Source organism: Torulaspora globosa, chromosome 2, assembly GCF_014133895.1.
Source record: "Torulaspora globosa chromosome 2, complete sequence".
NCBI classification, from domain to species: Eukaryota; Fungi; Ascomycota; class Saccharomycetes; order Saccharomycetales; family Saccharomycetaceae; genus Torulaspora; species Torulaspora globosa.
Window position 1 is genome coordinate 1 of NC_050728.1, and position 17,410 is coordinate 17,410.

General features: G+C 45.8%; 5 protein-coding genes across 5 annotated transcripts; 2 read left to right on the forward strand and 3 right to left on the reverse strand.

Moving 5' to 3' along the window:
- Positions 1 to 981: 981 nt before the first annotated feature.
- On the forward strand, positions 982 to 1,512 carry HG536_0B00100 (uncharacterized protein; the record flags this gene model as incomplete). The annotated part of the gene is made up of 1 exon (XM_037281932.1): positions 982 to 1,512. One exon carries the CDS (start codon positions 982 to 984, stop codon positions 1,510 to 1,512), a length of 531 nt encoding a protein of 176 aa, XP_037137827.1.
- A 4,463-nt stretch (positions 1,513 to 5,975) lies between these two features.
- On the reverse strand, positions 5,976 to 6,428 carry HG536_0B00110 (uncharacterized protein; the record flags this gene model as incomplete). Its single annotated transcript, XM_037281933.1, has 1 exon — positions 5,976 to 6,428. One exon carries the CDS (start codon positions 6,426 to 6,428, stop codon positions 5,976 to 5,978), a length of 453 nt encoding a protein of 150 aa, XP_037137828.1.
- A 2,920-nt stretch (positions 6,429 to 9,348) lies between these two features.
- HG536_0B00120 (NAD(P)H-dependent oxidoreductase) lies at positions 9,349 to 10,125 on the forward strand (the record flags this gene model as incomplete). The annotated part of the gene is made up of 1 exon (XM_037281934.1): positions 9,349 to 10,125. One exon carries the CDS (start codon positions 9,349 to 9,351, stop codon positions 10,123 to 10,125), a length of 777 nt encoding a protein of 258 aa, XP_037137829.1.
- Positions 10,126 to 11,559: 1,434 nt separating this feature from the next.
- HG536_0B00130 (aldo/keto reductase) lies at positions 11,560 to 12,702 on the reverse strand (the record flags this gene model as incomplete). Its single annotated transcript, XM_037281935.1, has 1 exon — positions 11,560 to 12,702. The coding sequence occupies one exon, from the start codon at positions 12,700 to 12,702 to the stop codon at positions 11,560 to 11,562; it is 1,143 nt and encodes a 380-aa protein (XP_037137830.1).
- An 882-nt stretch (positions 12,703 to 13,584) lies between these two features.
- On the reverse strand, positions 13,585 to 14,616 carry HG536_0B00140 (SDR family oxidoreductase; the record flags this gene model as incomplete). The annotated part of the gene is made up of 1 exon (XM_037281936.1): positions 13,585 to 14,616. One exon carries the CDS (start codon positions 14,614 to 14,616, stop codon positions 13,585 to 13,587), a length of 1,032 nt encoding a protein of 343 aa, XP_037137831.1.
- Positions 14,617 to 17,410: the final 2,794 nt, after the last annotated feature.

Genomic DNA, 17,410 nt, shown 5'->3' on the forward strand with positions numbered 1-17,410 from the left:
CATCAATCACAATATCACGATCACACCCCATCTCAATCTATCAATCAGTCACCACAACCTTCCCTTCATCAATCAAACAATGATCACACAACCCCATCTTCATCTTAAAAGATCAATCATTCAATCACATCCCTCTTCAATCAATCATCCCACCACATATCAAAATCAATCATTCCTCACATCTTTCATCTTAAACCTAAAATCAATCAATAATTCACCACAACCTTTATCAATCAATCAAATATCCCACCACATCCACATCTTAAATCTAACAATCATTCTTCACATCTTCATCTTAAAAAACAAACAATCATTTCTCACATCCACAAAAAATAAATCAATCATCTCACCCATCTTCATGAATCAATCATCATCCACATCTTAAATCAATCAATCATCCACAAACACTAGTCATCTTGAATCAATCATCATCACAAACACTAATCATCAATCATCATCATCAATCAATCATTCCAACACATTTACCCCGGAACTCCTTGTCCTGCATGACAACATTCCTCAAGACGTCTTATCATGCAGAGTCCACAGTAACATTAACCCGGACATTCCTCGTGACGTCATATCATGCAGGTCATTGCCACATTACCCCGGACATTCCTCCTGACGCCATCGCATGCAGGTCATTGCCACATTACCCCGGACATTCCTCGTGACGTCATATCATGCAGGTCATTGCCACATTACCCCGGACATTCCTCCTGACGCCATCGCATGCAGGTCATTGCCACATTACCCCGGACATTCCTCGTGACGTCTTATCATGCAGAGTCCACGGCAACATTAACCCGGACATTCCTCCTGACGCCATCGCATGCAGGTCATTGCCACATTACCCCGGACATTCCTCGTGACGTCATATCATGCAGGTCATTGCCACATTACCCCTGACATTCCTCGTGACGTCTTATCATGCAGAGTCCACGGCAACATTAACCCGGACATTCCTCCTGACGCCATCGCATGCAGGTCATTGCCACATTACCCCGGACATTCCTCGTGACGTCATATCATGCAGGTCATTGCCACATTACCCCTGACATTCCTCATGACGTCTTATCATGCACAACCATGGCAACCTACCCCGAACATTCCTCGCGACGTCATATCATGCAGAAGTTTGGCATGTTACCCCCGGACTTTCCTTATCATGCAGGGTCCTGTCGGACTTTGCCTTACCGGTCGTTATCGGCCGTTATCGCTCTCGGAGTTTTCGCACTTCGGCGATATCGGAATCCACCTCGGATATCGCTCCCCACGGAATACTGTCCCTGTTACCCCCGATTCGGGTCTTACGCTAAAATTTTGACGCGCTTTGGACACAGACCAGTGTTACATGACCACAACACAAAAGGTCTTGCGCAATCCGCTTTCTGCATTCAACATTGCTTGGGTAAAGTATTTAATCACACCGGGATGTCTACCTCATCATATCACACGCTTATCACACCACAAAAGATCTTGTCAACCGTTGCTCGACGTTTCCTGGTTTAATTATACTTACTGTTGGTGAGTTGTCTCGTCTTAAGAGTGAGAATAAAAAACCTTTGTGTCGCCCGCGCCTCGCTGCGTCGGCTCCTTGAAAAAAAAAGACCCAAAAGACTTTCTGCGACCCACGCAAAAAAAAAAATTGCGACGACGCGCGACGACGCGGGCAAGAAAAACTTATTCGACTTTTTCGGATGTATGGGTTACGAGAATCTGGATGTATGGGTTTCAAGAACAGTCACACAGCCGGGATCTACTACCACCGATGGATTCTACGTGATCGGCTCTGTGTGCTACGGCTCTAAAACTTTCTGCGACCCACGCAAAAAACATTTTTCACCCTAGTTGCGACGACGCGCGACGACGCGCTCAAGAAAAACTTATTCCAGATTTGCGGGTGTATGGGTTTCATGAATCTGCATGTATGGGTTTTAAGAACAGTCACACAGCTGGACTTTGGTCGATCTACTACCACCCATGGATTCTGCGTGCTATGATCGGCTCCACTTGACCCCTGACAGGTACCATGTGCTATGATAGGCCCCTCTTGACCCTCTGCGTGCTATGACCGGCTCCTCTTGACGCTCTTTGATCGTTGTACCTCCCCGGGGGCCACTACATGCTCTTTGCCTCCCACTGACAGGTTCCATGCGCTATGATTGCTCCTCTGGACCACCCCCGGCTCACCTCCTCTTGTCTATCTGCTCCGCAACTGCACAAGTCAATCTTTGTTTTTGCTGGATTTTCTATTTGCTCGACTAAACTTGTATCTGCAAAATGCTGAGAAACCTAGGACAAGATTTTGCAATAATCTGTCGTGAGAGATGCTATCTAGGTGTTACCCGGACTCTAGGCACGCCTGAAAATTTTCAACCGTCGAGGACGTTACTCATAGACGTCCAAGACAGTGGATAGCGGATGATGTACTAGGAGTGGGCTGCTGGTACGGGGCGTAATGTAGCTGTGATAGGCTCAAGTGTTTGGGAATAGGGTAGTTGGAGTGTGGATGGTGGTTTAAGTGTTTGGGAGTAAGGTTGTTGTAGTGTAAGGTCGGGGTAGTTTAAGTGTTTGGGAGTAAGGTTGTAGTGTGAGGTCGGGGTAGTTTAAGTGTTTGGGAGTAAGGTTGTTGTGGTGTTAGGTCGGGGTAGTTTAAGTGTTTGGGAGTAAGGTTGTTGTAGTGTAAGGTTGGGGTAGTAGAGTCGTTGGGTGTGGATAGTGGTCTGATATGATTCTTGGACTTGGTTATCTTGCGGATGGTAGACAGCTCATCCCAAGAGCAGTTCTCTTAACATTGTGCGGTGGATATGTCTCTTGCATGGTATCTTGCGAATGGCTCAGCCCGAGAGCAGTTCTCTTAACATTGTGCGGTGGATATGTCTCTTGCATGGTATCTTGCGGATGGTAGACAGCTGAGCCCAAGTGCAGTGGTCTCATCATTGCGCCGTGGATATGTCTCTTGCATGGTATCTTGCGGATGTAGACAGCTGAGCCCAAGTGCAGTGGTCTCATCATTGTGCCGTGGATATGTCTCTTGCATGGCATCTTGCGAATGGCTCAGCCCAAGAGCAGTTCTCTTAACATTGTGCCGTGGTATGTCTCTTGCATGGCATCTTGCTAATGGCTCAGCCCAAGAGTAGTGGTCTCATCATTGTGTGGTGATTTCCTATGCTCTTATGATTCTTGAGGTTTGCGGGTTGTAGACTTCTTAGCCCAAGTGCAGTACTCCCTGCAGTGGTGGTTTCCCACGCTCTTGTATCATTTGAAGTGATGCTCTTTGATTCTTGTACTGAGGCATCTTGCGAGTGGCCCAGCCCAAGAGCAGTGGTCTTAGCATTGTGCCGTGGCTATTTCTGTTCTTGCACTTGGGTATCTTGCGAATGGCCCAGCCCAAGTGCAGTACTCCCTGCAGTGGTGGTTTCCCACGCTCTTGTATGATGCTCTTTGATTCTTGGATATGGATATCTTGAGGATTTTAGACGGTTCAGGTCAAGTGAAGTGGTCTTATCACAGTGTGGTGGCTTTTTCTCCTCAAGTATGCGAATTGTAGACAGCCCAAGTGAAGTAGTCTTATCATTGCGCCTTATGAGTCTTGAAGTTTGCGGATTGCAGAAGGCCCAGCTCAAATGCAATGCTGTCGTGCCTTGGATATACGCCCTGGAGTGGTGATTTCCCATACTCCTGTATGATTCTTGCGAATGGCTCAGCCCAAGGGAAGTGGTGATTTCGCATGTTCTTGCATGGTACCTTGCGAATGGCCCTGCAGTAGTAGTTCTTAAACTCTCAAAGTGCCAAGCGCCCCTAGTGGTTTCCTTTGTATGATTCTTAAGCGTACCGACCTGCTCAAGTGCCAAGCGCAGTACTGCAAAGTGCCCCTCTCTTGCGAAATCTGATTGACTGTCGTTTACAACTGCGCCATTTGTTTTCGCGTCCTCGTCGTCGCGTCGCGCATAAAATTTTTCGCCATAAAATTTTTCGTCTCCTCGCCTCCATATAAAAGCACAGGTGTTTTTCTCCCACCCAGAGTAACAGCGCAAAGCCCAGGCAGTCCCCTAGGCCCTCTTGGCGCTATCTCTTGGGTCTTCTGGGCCTTAGTAAATCTCTTGCAGGGGTATAACCCCTCGTAGTCTCTTGCAGGGCCTCTGGCCCTACGTAAATCTCTTGCAGGGGTCTAGCCCCTCGTAGGGGGTCCTCTGGGCCTCTCGTAGTCTCTTGCAGGGCTTCTGGCCCGTCCCCAAGAACCACCTCTTCATTGCAATTGGCCATTCGCAATTCCCTGTTTGCCCGACGAAACATATATTTGCCCGGTCCGCGCGCCCGCGCCAGCTTCAAAATCGTCGCCCGAGCCCGTGAATATAAACGCCCGTCAGAAATGCAAGCCCCCCGTTACCCGGACTTTAAATCGCAGTGCCCCTTTGCTTGTTGACCCTTCACAACAACATTTACATCTCGTCAAGACCTGGGTTGCTCCATTTCCTGGTGGATACCTATAATCAAACAATTACTACTCTAAAAACTCATCCATCTCTATCTTTCACCGAACAAGCTCCTCGATAAACCCTTCCTCTCATCTTACGGATCTAAAAAAATAAACACTCTCACAACTTCCACCTCATCCTTACTATCTCTCCTCAAACTAACTTCTTCATCAATCACTCGTCTCTTTCTTGTATTTTCCGATCTAAGAAGTAATCAATCTCATTTCTCACCTCATCCTTACTTTCTCTCCTCCTCATCAATCACTCGTCTCTTTGCCACCATCCGTCTTCGTAGCTCATCCCTCCAGGGCTTTACTCGCTGTCACGTGGATGGTTTCCCAAAAAGGAAAAGCAACCTCATGTCGACAGGCCTTAAATGACAAGCAGAGGAAAAATGTTTGCATAACATTCGTACAGGCTTATCTTGTCATTGCCTCTCCCATATAGAAAAGTAGACTCCCAGCCATCTGGACAGGAGCTACAGGACTCTTATAGGCAGTATACTTTTATCGTCATATACGGCACTTACCTCAGCAGATTTGGCCCCAAGTATTTGTTACTTGCGCCTCTGCCAGGCCAAATTCAACACTCCGCACTTGAATAACTGGTTGAGCACACTACTTCTGTGACAACCGCCCTTTCCTCGACTCTTTGTTTCGTCCTCTAATTGCTCTATTTGCCCTGCCAAATATGTATTTGGTCCCAACCGTGGACCTGAGACTAACAATGTTTCTGAAGTATCAAAAGAGACTGGCCCGAAATGTCACTACGAGAGCGGGACGTGCAGATAGAGCCGACAAGGCTTGCATGGCGGCTGCAATCCTCTCTTGTCTCTGGGACCTGGAAGTCTAGGCAGCACAGCATAAAAGCGCACAAAAGTAAGCAATATATGGTCGATAACTGGTGGAGTAGAGTACAAAACCAAACTATTCGTAGCGCTCTACAAGATGAGATAGCTTATTGCAAATGGCTCCGCACTTAAGAGTACTATTCTTCATGACTATTAGAGCTACTTCCAGCACCATGGCGGCACTCAAATATGATAAAACATTCTCAACGTCCGTTGGATCGTCTGGCCGCCCCACAGCTTGTAAAAAAATAAAAGCAGACTTGAGGAATGAATACTCTGTAAAATTGACACTCACTTTTATTGATCCATCATCAAGTACACGAGTTCCTCGCTATATTTTGAATTTTTCCTTTGGTAACCATGCCCGAGGTTCTGCAATCCTTCCGGTGCTGCTGCAATTCGTGCACTTGTTCTGGAAAAAGTTTCAGGAGGTTAGCCACTTTCGTCATCTTTTCGTCTTGAGAGGGAATATGGATGAGGCACCATTGAAGGTCTTCAAGTGTACTCCAAATTTCCGTTGAAGGAAGGTCCCTCTCTGAGCGGCGAACAGTGTCTGGCAATCTATTATAGAGCGCTAGAATTTTCTCAATGTACCAAAATTTTTCGCAAGTATTGCGTAAGAACGATAAGTTCTGTTTTCGTTCTTATGGATACGCTGACACTAATTGGATAATTGCCGGGTCTTGATATAGTTCTAAGTGCTCGGAGCTTAGAATTTCATCGAAGAACTTGGCAACATCATTCCTTGTGTTCTGACCCCTCAAAACCTTCATCACACGGTTGTTGTTCGCGCTCACTTTACTTGCGCTATAAGGCATTTCTAGGACTTCGTCCTCCATGCCATTTGGGATCACATCACCTAGTGCTATAACCTTTCTAATGTCCTCAGGTATAGTGGCAGCATCAGCATTCCCCTTCAGAAATCGGTGGCTTCGTAGTCGCTTCATAATAGTGTTTAGGACCACATATGGTTCAGGCCAATTGATGTCGTTGCGAAGAACGTCAAAAGGATATTTCCTGAGCCTGAACTTGGCGACGTAGATGGCCAGCAGTGGGTATTCAGCAAAGGAATCAGGGACGTTCATCCATCGACGCATTGAAATGATACATGATCTTCAGGGCTGTAAGCGACCCGATGTGGTAAGAGGAAGAAGCATTATGACAAATAAGCTAGAACCTCTTTGTTTGTTGGCTGGTCTTTTGGTCTAGTTGGTGATGCCCAAGCCGGAGTGCTTGTCAAAAGGCCTAAAGGAGGGCCTGTACGTATCCTGTTTGCCATTATAGTCTTCTCCTGACAAAAGTCTTATAGAAAGTTAGAGGCAAGGATTGTCGCGAAAGTCTTGAAAACAATTTCATTTCCTGTGCGAGACTAAAGGTGACCTTCTCTCTACCATCCCTGGGAAACTCAAGCAGGTATTTGCGGAAAGCAGAATATTTGACAAAATCACCCGCAGTTGAGTTGAGAAAGGGACAAGACTGCAGGGCAGTACGAGAAAAGGCTTGACATTGTGCACGTCGATCCAGCTGTAATGTGGAATCCTTGACTGCCCAAGTTTCATTTCGGCGCTTTGCAGGATTCCTACGAAAAATTTACTCCCGCCGCCTAGTCTGCCACAACCAGGATCATTTTCAGGTTGTCCGGTCTATGACACAGGATTATTATTAAATGAACCTGACGGGTAATATATTGTAAATATGCCTATTTCATTTTAAATCTATATTGTAGGCGGTAGTCCATTGATATGTCAAGCCATCTTCCGTCCGCTACGGGTAGCGGGTTCAGCAAGCCGTGCTGGCGTGGCCTATGGGATTTGATCAACTGATATTGGACGTAAGGTTGTGTGGTGTACTGGTCAATCGAATGTTGTAACTTTGGCCAGTAGCACATGGGGGCTATTTTCCCTAGTGTGACTCTAACGCCGAAGTGTCCACCGAACAAGGTGTGGTCGTGGTATAACTTCATGACTTCATCTTGGTATTTCCTAGGAACAACAATACGATCTCGGTAGTAAATCAAACCATTGTTCGAGATTCAGGAAAGCCGGTAATTTTGTTTGGTGCATTCATCTCTGGAAGGCGCTTTTTGTCGCTTAACCTACTGAGGCCTCCCTTGGCTCCTAGATCTTTTTACTCGGCGGTTGTTGGAACCGGAGACTGTTGAGACGGTTGTGTCCTCGTCGCCTTGGTCAATGTCCGGTACGCGATCGGTTGTAATACAGGTCCGTATTACCAGATTAGCTTAATGGGTTAGAATGTGTATCTTGAGTAGCTTCTTGGCTAAGGTTATCAGGCGTGGAAATCAATCTATTATCTCTTTCAAGGTGGTCAGTTTGTGGAGCCGTACAATATTCTGTGTTGACGACTTGAGGCATCGGAAATAGTGAGCTATCGCCAACTTCTCAATAGTATGGCTTTTTGGGAATCTTATCCTAGTTCTTTTTGAACTGCTCGTTAAAATTGTTCGATTCCCAGCTTTTCTTGGGAAAACATAATGATGCTGTTGAGTATCCCACAAACGTCGGGCTCCTTCTAGAAGTGATTTGGAAATGCTTCCGTGAAGTCATCGAATGACACATCCTGATAGTTTTCAGCCCATTCTGCGGCTGGACCGCTAAGGTGTTTCGTGAAATAAGCAACACGGGCGACTTCATTATGCCATTGCCATTGACCAATCTGATGTCAGCTTTTTTATCAGGACAATACTATTGAATATTGCTTCTCCGTTGATGGCTTTTATGATTGGTTGGTTCCCTCGGTTCTCTTACTGTGTTCACGACTTCTAACCTTTGTTATACTTGGACATCCAGCTCAGCATGAGTTTGTATCAGTTCTAGATACAATATCTTCTCCCCTCTCGGGATCCCCTTGAGATTCATAGAGTTGTCGGAAGTTGGCAAGCACTGATTTGCGGATGTTGTCAGGGACCTTGGCGAATTACTTTTCGGAGTATTCAACAGTCATTGTCGGGTCTACGTCCCGCATACGGCATAAGTAGACATGATGCGTAGTGTCAAAAACGGGCACTGAGCCCAGTCTTGAGAAAAATCAACTACGTCTGCATTTCTAAAAAAAGAAAGCAACCTCTCAAGCGTTACTGCAAGACAAAGTTTTACTCTCTATATACGGCACTTGCCTCTATTACCTGGTAAATATGTTCTTCGCATGTTCTTCCCACAAACGGACCCCTAAAAAACCGGGCCGCGTGATGACAATACTTCGCACGCCAGCGGAAATACTCCGAAACTTTACCCGGGAATCATTCTTGGTCACGCGATGCCATGCAGGGTCTTCCCCTAAATTAGCCGCCGAAGGGAGTTTGTCTTCTCGCTGATAACGTGTTGGGATCGGGAAAGTCATGGATTAGTTTGAGCGCTCCGCCAGATCGGACTTCATCGATCTCTATCTCCTATCTTATTTGTTATTGTTATCGCGATTTTGCCGCATATCCGGTGTAATATTTGTCAGCAGGATTCGAATTCCCGCAAATCCCAATATTACCTCCCAGGTGTAACATCAACACATTTGCCGTCTTAAGAAGCCTACGCCGCTTTGCGTGGAGAATACACTGGTTCTGGACAGCCTGCTGTGCTAATTGATATCAATATTGACTTTATCACCAGTTCATCTGTCTTCCGTGAAATATCAAGTTTGTTAGCGAATCCGGTTAGGCATTTTTTCATAAAAATTCATTTTTGTTGATATCCTTTAGTTGAATATGCGCTTTATTTTTGAGAAACTATTGAATTTCAATGAATTGTATGTAGCTCTTTGTTGACGCCAAACTTCCAAAATGCTGCTGAGAATCTCAAGCTTAACAAAATGCCGTTAGATATCTAATGATTCTCGGCTCTAATGCAACTCACAAGAACCGACTACGATTATTAGTAAGCAAAGAAGCTCAAGAGATCGCTTTGTGACAGATACCAAGTATAATAATGCTGAGAAAGATGCCCACATTATGGGAGTTTGCGCATCGTTAGTTCCTCCACCCTCCAAGGATTTCCTAGCTGTGTCTTGATGAAAGTTTTGATTGTATTGGCACATCCTGAAAAAGCCTCTTTAACCAGTTCTCTGGCCATGTTGGCCAAAGAGACTTTCGAATCGCAAGGAGATGAAGTTAAGGTTAGTGATCTTTACGGTCTTGGTTGGAAGAGCAATGTCGATAAAGAAGATTTCCCCGGAAATAATTCGGACAGACTTTTTGTCTGCGACGCCTCCAAGAAAGCTACGCGATCAAATAGCCTAACCGAAGATGTCGTGGAAGAACAAAAAAAATTACTTTGGTGTGACACATTGTTTTTGGTGTTTCCGCTTTGGTGGTTCTCAATGCCTGCAATTCTCAAAGGCTGGGTGGAGAGAGTCTTCTCCTACGGAGTAGGCTATGGAGTTGGCGTTCACGATAGTACCCATTGGGGTGATAGATATGGCGAAGGGACTTTTGCGGGGAAAAAAGCTATGGTTATAACTCTTGCTGGAGGCTGGGAGTCTCATTACAGCGCGAGGGGCATAAACGGTCCAATAGAAGACCTTTTGTTTCCTATAAACCATGGAATTTTGTATTATTCGGGATTTGATGTTCTGCCACCACTTGTTGCATACCGTTCAGATTCGGTTGATGATAGTTCTTTCAAAAAGCTGTCTCTTAAGTTAAAAGAAAGGATTATTTCTCTTCAGGAAACGAAACCAATCGCATATAAGAGGCAAAATTATGGTGACTACACGATACCAGCTCTTGAACTTAAGGGCGACATCGGATGTGGATGTGGAGGTTTCAGTTTGCATATTAAAAACTGATAATTCGACTTAACCTTTGAGGTTACTGGTTCTTTTAGATTAGATTTTTTCGCAGTACTATTAAAAAATGATAAATACTGATAATCTTAACAGCGATAGAAGTGAAAGACCTGATTGATGTATGTGATAGCCTCAATCAGTCTGACAGTGCTCCTGAAGGTGGCTACGGGACTCTAAGCGTATGAAAACTCTACGATTTGTGATGACAGAAACAAATTTGTATCCCCCAGTGCTATGCCAGATGACATAGGCAGCTTGCACGCCCAGTGGAACTTCACTATGTTCCAACGATGGGCACAAAATAATAAGCCCCGTCGTCAGCTCGGACATTAGACTGATGAAGCGGCAATAGCGCCTATCCTACAACTATTTTATTCAGCCGCTGAATGACAGGACCGGGAGAATCATGATTATGTCACATAGAAGCTTTGTTGCAGACTCGTGATTGAAAGTACTACCTAGCAATGGAGAAGCCACCGATGGTGGGACTGGTGACCTCTTTCACGTGTGATAGTCATGAGGAGCAGGTACGGCCTCTAATGGATACTCAGATCCGGAAAATAATTTCTTCATAACCAGAGGCAGATTTGAACCCCCTTGATGCCTTGAAATAATCATGACTTAAGGGGCACGGCATGCTAACTGCCAAATTCTCTATCAGTACCCTGTGATTGTTGCTGCAAGTTCAAGTAATGCTTCCCAATTAGATTTAGTTCTGGGTAGCATAAGCCAGCGATGGCTGACCATCACAAGCGAGGAAGCAAAATCATCTTACAGGTCGTGGGTGCTTCAGACTTCGATCGTATGGGACACCCACGAAATTACGGGTTCATCGAGATCCCTTTACGGAAGAGCGTACGCTTTCAAGGGAGATGAAATACAGGTCCGGAACAACAGTCCATTTTGGGAGCGATCCATCTACGGAATTGGGAAACCCTGGTAAATTCCAATCGTTGAAAAAACTGGCTGAAACATATTATACATCGGACTGGCGAATTTGCTTTCAAATAGAGCAAAATGTGTACCAGTAGGCATATTTCTTAAACTCGCCACCATGCATTGGCCTCTTGACGATCGATACGCCTAAACATAAACACCAGTGGCGCTATCTGAGCACCTCGAAGAGTGTTTCTGTGGTACGTCTGGCATCGCTACTTATAGAGGGAGTTCTATTTGCTGTAAATACAAGACCTCCATGTTAGTAGCATATTTGGCTGGTTGTCTTTCTATGCTTTAAATTGAAGGGCCTCCACAACCGAAATACCTGATGTAGATCAAAACTTAAAAACGAGACAGCGCGAGCAACGCCGCAAGATCTTTATCCTAAAAAACTCCCGGAAGCCCCAGCACACTTGTAGGTTAACTCTTCCGCTTTTCAATCCGCCCTGTATGGTTTACTTACTACTTACATGAGAAATCTGCGTCGTGCTTCAATCATTTGAACTGCAAAGAATCAAAGTTTAGCTTGTAAGAAGCGGCCGAGGCAAAGGGAAGCTTGCCGGAAATCGCTGGATCCTCGCCGACAAAATTGTTTGGGAACCCGATATCAAAGGGTACAACACTCTCGAGGTAGCTGACTTGCTCTGAAGTCAGCTTGATCGACAAAGCGGCAATGTTATCTTTCAAATGCTCAACCTTTCTGCCTCCCACAAGCGGGAAGACGTTAGTTCCCTTGGACCTGACATACGCAAGCGCAATGGCTGTGATGGAATGCGTGCCATGCTCTTTGGCAACATTTTCCAAAGCGGAACTGATCTTCACTTCCTGCTCAGTCTGCTCAGGAGGCTGAACAAACGACCGCAATTTCTCTCCACGGTCTTTACGCTTCTCGATAGATTCTTTGGTCTGGAACCTTCCCCCACCAAGAACATCCCAGGGCACAAGCGCCATACCAAAATGCCTGGCCATTGGGAGAATCTCCCTTTCGAAATCTCTGAGCATCACATTCCATCTTCCCTGATAAACACTGAAGGGCGTCTTACCATGCGACACAGCGTAATAGTTAGCGGCAGACACGACCCATGCTGGTGTGTCAGAAGCCCCTAGGTACAACACTTTACCCTGCTGCACCAGAACGTGCAAGCTATCCATCAACTCCTCTATCGAAGTCATATGGTCCCACCAGTGAACATACAAGATATCGATCCAGTCCGTCTTCAGCTTCTTCAGAGAGTCGCGCACACTTACGTGTAGACTGCGCCTATTGTTTCCACAAAAATTCGCACTCCTGCCTTTGCCCACTTCGTAGGATTTGTAATCGGTTGTAAACTTTGTAGCGATCACCAGCTGGTCGCGAACTTTCCTAGACTCCATCCATTCGCCAAGCCAAGCTTCGGACTCTTCATTCTGGTAGTTGTTCGCCGTGTCGATAAAGTTCCCTCCCGCTTCGTAGTATGCGTCAAGCAATTTGAAGCTACTCTCCTTGTCCATTGATCCCAAAGCCTCAGACCATGCTTGCCCAATCGACATAGCTCCAAGGACCAAAGGAGAAACTTTGATACCAGCGGTTTTCGATAAAAGGTTCAAGCGGCCCAACTCGGTAGGAGGTTCAGGTGCAGGGGCAAACAAATCAGACATGATGATATAATTCGGTAGTAATTAGATGGTTATCTCTCCAACTAGCCCAACTACCACTGACAGACGAGACGTATCCTTTTTATATGATTCTCACCAAAGCACATTCTCCAAAACTCCCTAAGGGTTAGGTATCCACGAACTTCGCTTACTAAGAGACTCGGTTGACCTCTCTCCGTGGAACATTCAGTTACTGCTAGCCTCTGCTCACTCTTTCCTGAGTTAACTTCTACATGCGTCAAAAACCCCTAAGTAGTCGTACCGTGGAACTGTTCAGTTATTCGCTCACAACAAGCTCCTAATACCTCGCCAATCGACCAACCCGTGACAGTGTATTGCTGGTAGGTCGAGTTTGCCAAGCCCCCCTTGAAATCGCTTGGATGTTGATATTCTTCCACGGAAGTAAATGCTGAAACGCTGACTGAGCCTGGCAACTCAAAGCTTACAACGGCGGGCGCATACTAGGTGTAGTCTACCTGTCAATCAAGTCCTTCAATCCAGAAGGTTGAAACTTGTCATTGGCCGATGTTCGAACGAGAAGGCTCGATAGATCATTGATAGAACATAACTAAGCTGATTCCACCACCGATCGAGTTGCGGTGCTTCACTGCAGATCCGGAAGTTGAAGGTGCTAGCTACAAGTTAAAGCACTATATGGGAACATGGCGGTTTCAAAGCGATAGGTATCCCGCCTAGCACCCGAGATCTTGGTATTACTCGACGAATAATCATCGATCAGTGTTCAACTGCGCGCAATAATTCAGAAAAAAAGATTAACCTTCAGGAACTATATCACTGTTGCTATGTGTATGACATTGAAATATTTCTTAGCGATTTAATTGTCGTGCCGACTTCCGCGCGCACTCATAGGCTCCTACGTCAAGCCTACAACTTCCCATCCTTCTTCAAGATTTGCGCAGCCGTGTCATCGACGGTTTCCTTCAACGATTTAAAAGGATAACCAAGTATTTCTCTAGTCTTGGAGTTATCGATGGTGGGCATGGTCTTGTGGATGTCTTTGCCTGATCCAGGATTGCCAACCAGGATTTTACCCTTCAGTTGGGGAAAGTCTTCATTGACAATATCCTCCAAATCTTGATACGTAAATGGGCCGTTGGACAGAATCAGTCTTTTCCCAATGGCTTGCTCCTTTTGGAAGGCCGCGAGATGGGCCCTCGAGACATCTCTCACGTCAATATAGTTGCCGCGCATCCCCTGCAGGTACTGCGCCTCTGGCTTGCCGCGAACCAAGGCATTGATTAGCTCGCAGGATGAGCTCAAACGATCCTTAACCTCTTCGTCGAAAAGTTGCGGTCCGAAAACGTAGATCGGATTCACAGTGCTCAACTGGAACTTCACAACGTTTCTGTTCTCGCGCACAAAGTCCCAAGCTGCCGCTTCTGCCAGCTTCTTCGAACCGCAATACGCACTTATACCGTTCACCTGACAGCTTTCCCAGGTTGCAGGGTTCCATGACTCTTCGGTGTAGACGACTGACCCGTCGCCTTGATTCGAAGTGTCCACCACGGCAGCGCACGACGATGTTACCACCACTCGTTCAACCGACTTGGCAGCATACTTCTTGATCGCCTCTAGGATGTTCTTGGTACCGTTCACGGCAGGAATTAGCAGATCCTTCTCGTATTCCTTTGTGTTAATTGAGACTGGAGACGCCGTATGCAAGACAACCTTGATGTCTGCTCCATATTTCTTGAAGACGCTGTCAAAGGCGTTTGGTGCAGCGATGTCGGCCACGAGCTCCAAAGCGAGATTGGGGTTATTTCCGAAATGCTTCTTTAGCTTATCAGCTTTCTCTTGGGACCTGACGGTACCTATAACCTTGTAGTTCTGCTTCAGCAAGTCGTTAACAATATATTGAGCAATGAAGCCGGTAGCACCGGAAACCAAAACTGTCATGTTTGTTGTAGAGTATTCTCTGACCTCTTCAAGGATGACTTTCCAGCTCGATCATGGTAGCAATTGCTTCCCCTTTATATACCCATAACCATCGGTGTCGCCCATTTCAGATGTTCAACAAGACATAGACAAGTCCTTGGACAATAAACTGCTCCTTGAAACGACTTAGCACCATAACCCAGAGAACATCACAGAGAACACTAGCCGGAAATATTTCCAAGCTTCACGAAAACACTAAAGGTTTAGTGTTTTCATCACATGGAAGTATCTACAGTAACCAAGGCTTGGCAACAAAGACCATTAGTAAGCCATTTAACGACTCCGCGGAATGCTTCCCAGCGGCCAGGGATATGATTGGGAACCTGAGGGGATGCTAATGAGTAAAATTATGTCCAGAGCTGAGCTGTCCTTTGAAAGTTTTCTAGAAATGGCCTGCACGTTCTTCCTCTTGTATTCATGCGACTACACCATTATAATCTTGTCGTCTCTGCGAGTGGCGAGGTAGGCCGCCATCCACCAAATTTATGCCCCATCAATGCCATAGTGTACTGCATTGTTACGAAGAGCAGGTTGATGCTGAAGTCCGTTCCGCAGTAAGTAAGTCACATTGTTAACATGCTTTATGCCTGCAGTACTGTGCGTTCGATCGTCGATCACCAGACTGGATTAACCCACATCAACCAGATGCTCACCGAAACCAATCAGCCAGCTAGCCTCTTGCCAGGTTCTTTATTGGTCCCGCTTGTCGCCAACCTTTTCCCCTCCAGAAGTATTCCTCATCGGTTCGCAAGCGTATGTAGCCGATCCGTCTAAAGAAATCGTCCCCTTCTGGTGGGTTATATCTTGCACATCGTTGTGGTTTTACTCAGATACTTGACTTTGATTTCCCATACGCAGCATTGCCAATCCATTGAGCCCATTCTCCGTAACGCTTTCTGGCAGTTATGCTGAAAAACCTCAAAGCCCTTTGCATCAATGATACTGAGCTTTGGCTTCTAGATTTCGCATCGAGATACAATGGCGATTCGTCTTTCTCGTTATGCTAATGCTTGGATTGTGTTAGAGGCAACCATCTCCGACTCTCGCCCGCTCATCTAATTTGATCGACTACAGCGGTTGCTAGAGGAAAATATTAAATGGAGTCGCCTTTACGTGATCAATCTGAGTTATCTGGTCCATCGTATCATAGAATGCTTCTGCTATATAAAGTATTCAGCCGGCTGCCATAGGAGTTAAATATATCTGTCTTGTCAGTAATGTGCGACAAAAAGAGCAGATAGTGTAAACCTCGTAAATTTCCTCACAAGTTACTCCGGAAATTGTTTGCTTCAGAAACACTATCAAGAAGTTACGAGAGCCTACTTGCAATTTTTGAGCAAAACTGCATATGGATCACTGTTAGACATATAATCAGAAATTATTTGACTAAAAAACTTAGAAAAATCATATCTAGGCGGACCAGAGGGCTAAGAGCAGCACTTTTTATCGGTACACTCGCATCCGGAAGAACATTTGCAAGCACAGGCCTGGCATTTGCAGAGTGTTTCGCAGCAGCAGCCGGATCTAACAATATTTTCTTGGACTGTAGCAACCATCCTTTATGATCGAATGAATCGATTTAATCTCCTGATCAATTCTGAAGAGCAATCGTTCAGATATGGTTTGTAGAATCGAGTAAGCACGGCTTTTTATATGTTTCGTGAAACTGTCAGCATTAACCACTCAGCCTATTGAGAGCCTTTAGTTGACAGCGGAGACGCACATGTCTCGTGTAGAAGATAATACTTTTGCAGCGTGCAGCGGTGCTTCGATGAGTCTTTTCTGCTGGCAAGCACTTTTAGCTGATTCGTTTTTGTTCGAGAAACCAAAACAAATGGCATGAGCACTCCGTTGTATCCTGAAGCTAAGCTCACCATTCTACAGACTCCTATCAGAATATGGAGCTATTTCAGCCTACTCGAGGACTGCTCTAGTGCCTCGGTTAGTCCCGGAACAGCTCTGCTAATATAGTCGCTTACACCTTAAACTTGGGATAACAACGTACCTGCTACGATATCGTGGACACAACGGTCGATGTCCAGGCTACGGCAGTTGCGGCAATGAGAATCTCAGTACAACAGAAATGGAGGACATGCATGGTGCTGTTGCCCACTTGCATAGTTTCATTCCGAGGAGACGCTGTTTATGGGTGCAGCTTTCAATGCTTTCCGGTCTATCGTCTCTCTGCGCATATGACTTACCAAAGTAGTCAGGGAACATTACCAGATGCGGTTCGCCGAATAGTGGAATAGATAAGTCTCTCGGTTTCACCTCAAAACATGCGAAGATGGTTGTCATGCTAGGTTGGTGGACAGATGTTTTGGTGATATGATAAAATGGTTCATCCTGCGGCAGCTGTTTGATGGTTTCTTGCAACTATCTTTCTCTATCGAGTGTCTGCTCGGTTTTCATCTTGGCATACTTGCCTAGGCACGCTTTTCCTAAAGCGGTATAGTATCTCGCTTGGTCGCGTGGCAACGCTCGGACCTTCCCAGCTTTTTTACGTCATAGCGCGCCTCTCTCCGCCAAGTCCTTCTGATAAGCGGATGAACTGACCATAACGCCTCTTACGGAAATACCATGAAAGCCTCAATTATTGTATAACGATGGGTTAGCGCTATGGGGATTGTAGATACTACTGGTATCTTAAGGAAAGGCTGTTCCCAACATCACCCAGGACGTTTTAATTGACGTTGTAAACTGGCCGTTCCATGGTGCCCTGAAATCTGAAATTCCAGAGGTAGCATTCTTTCAT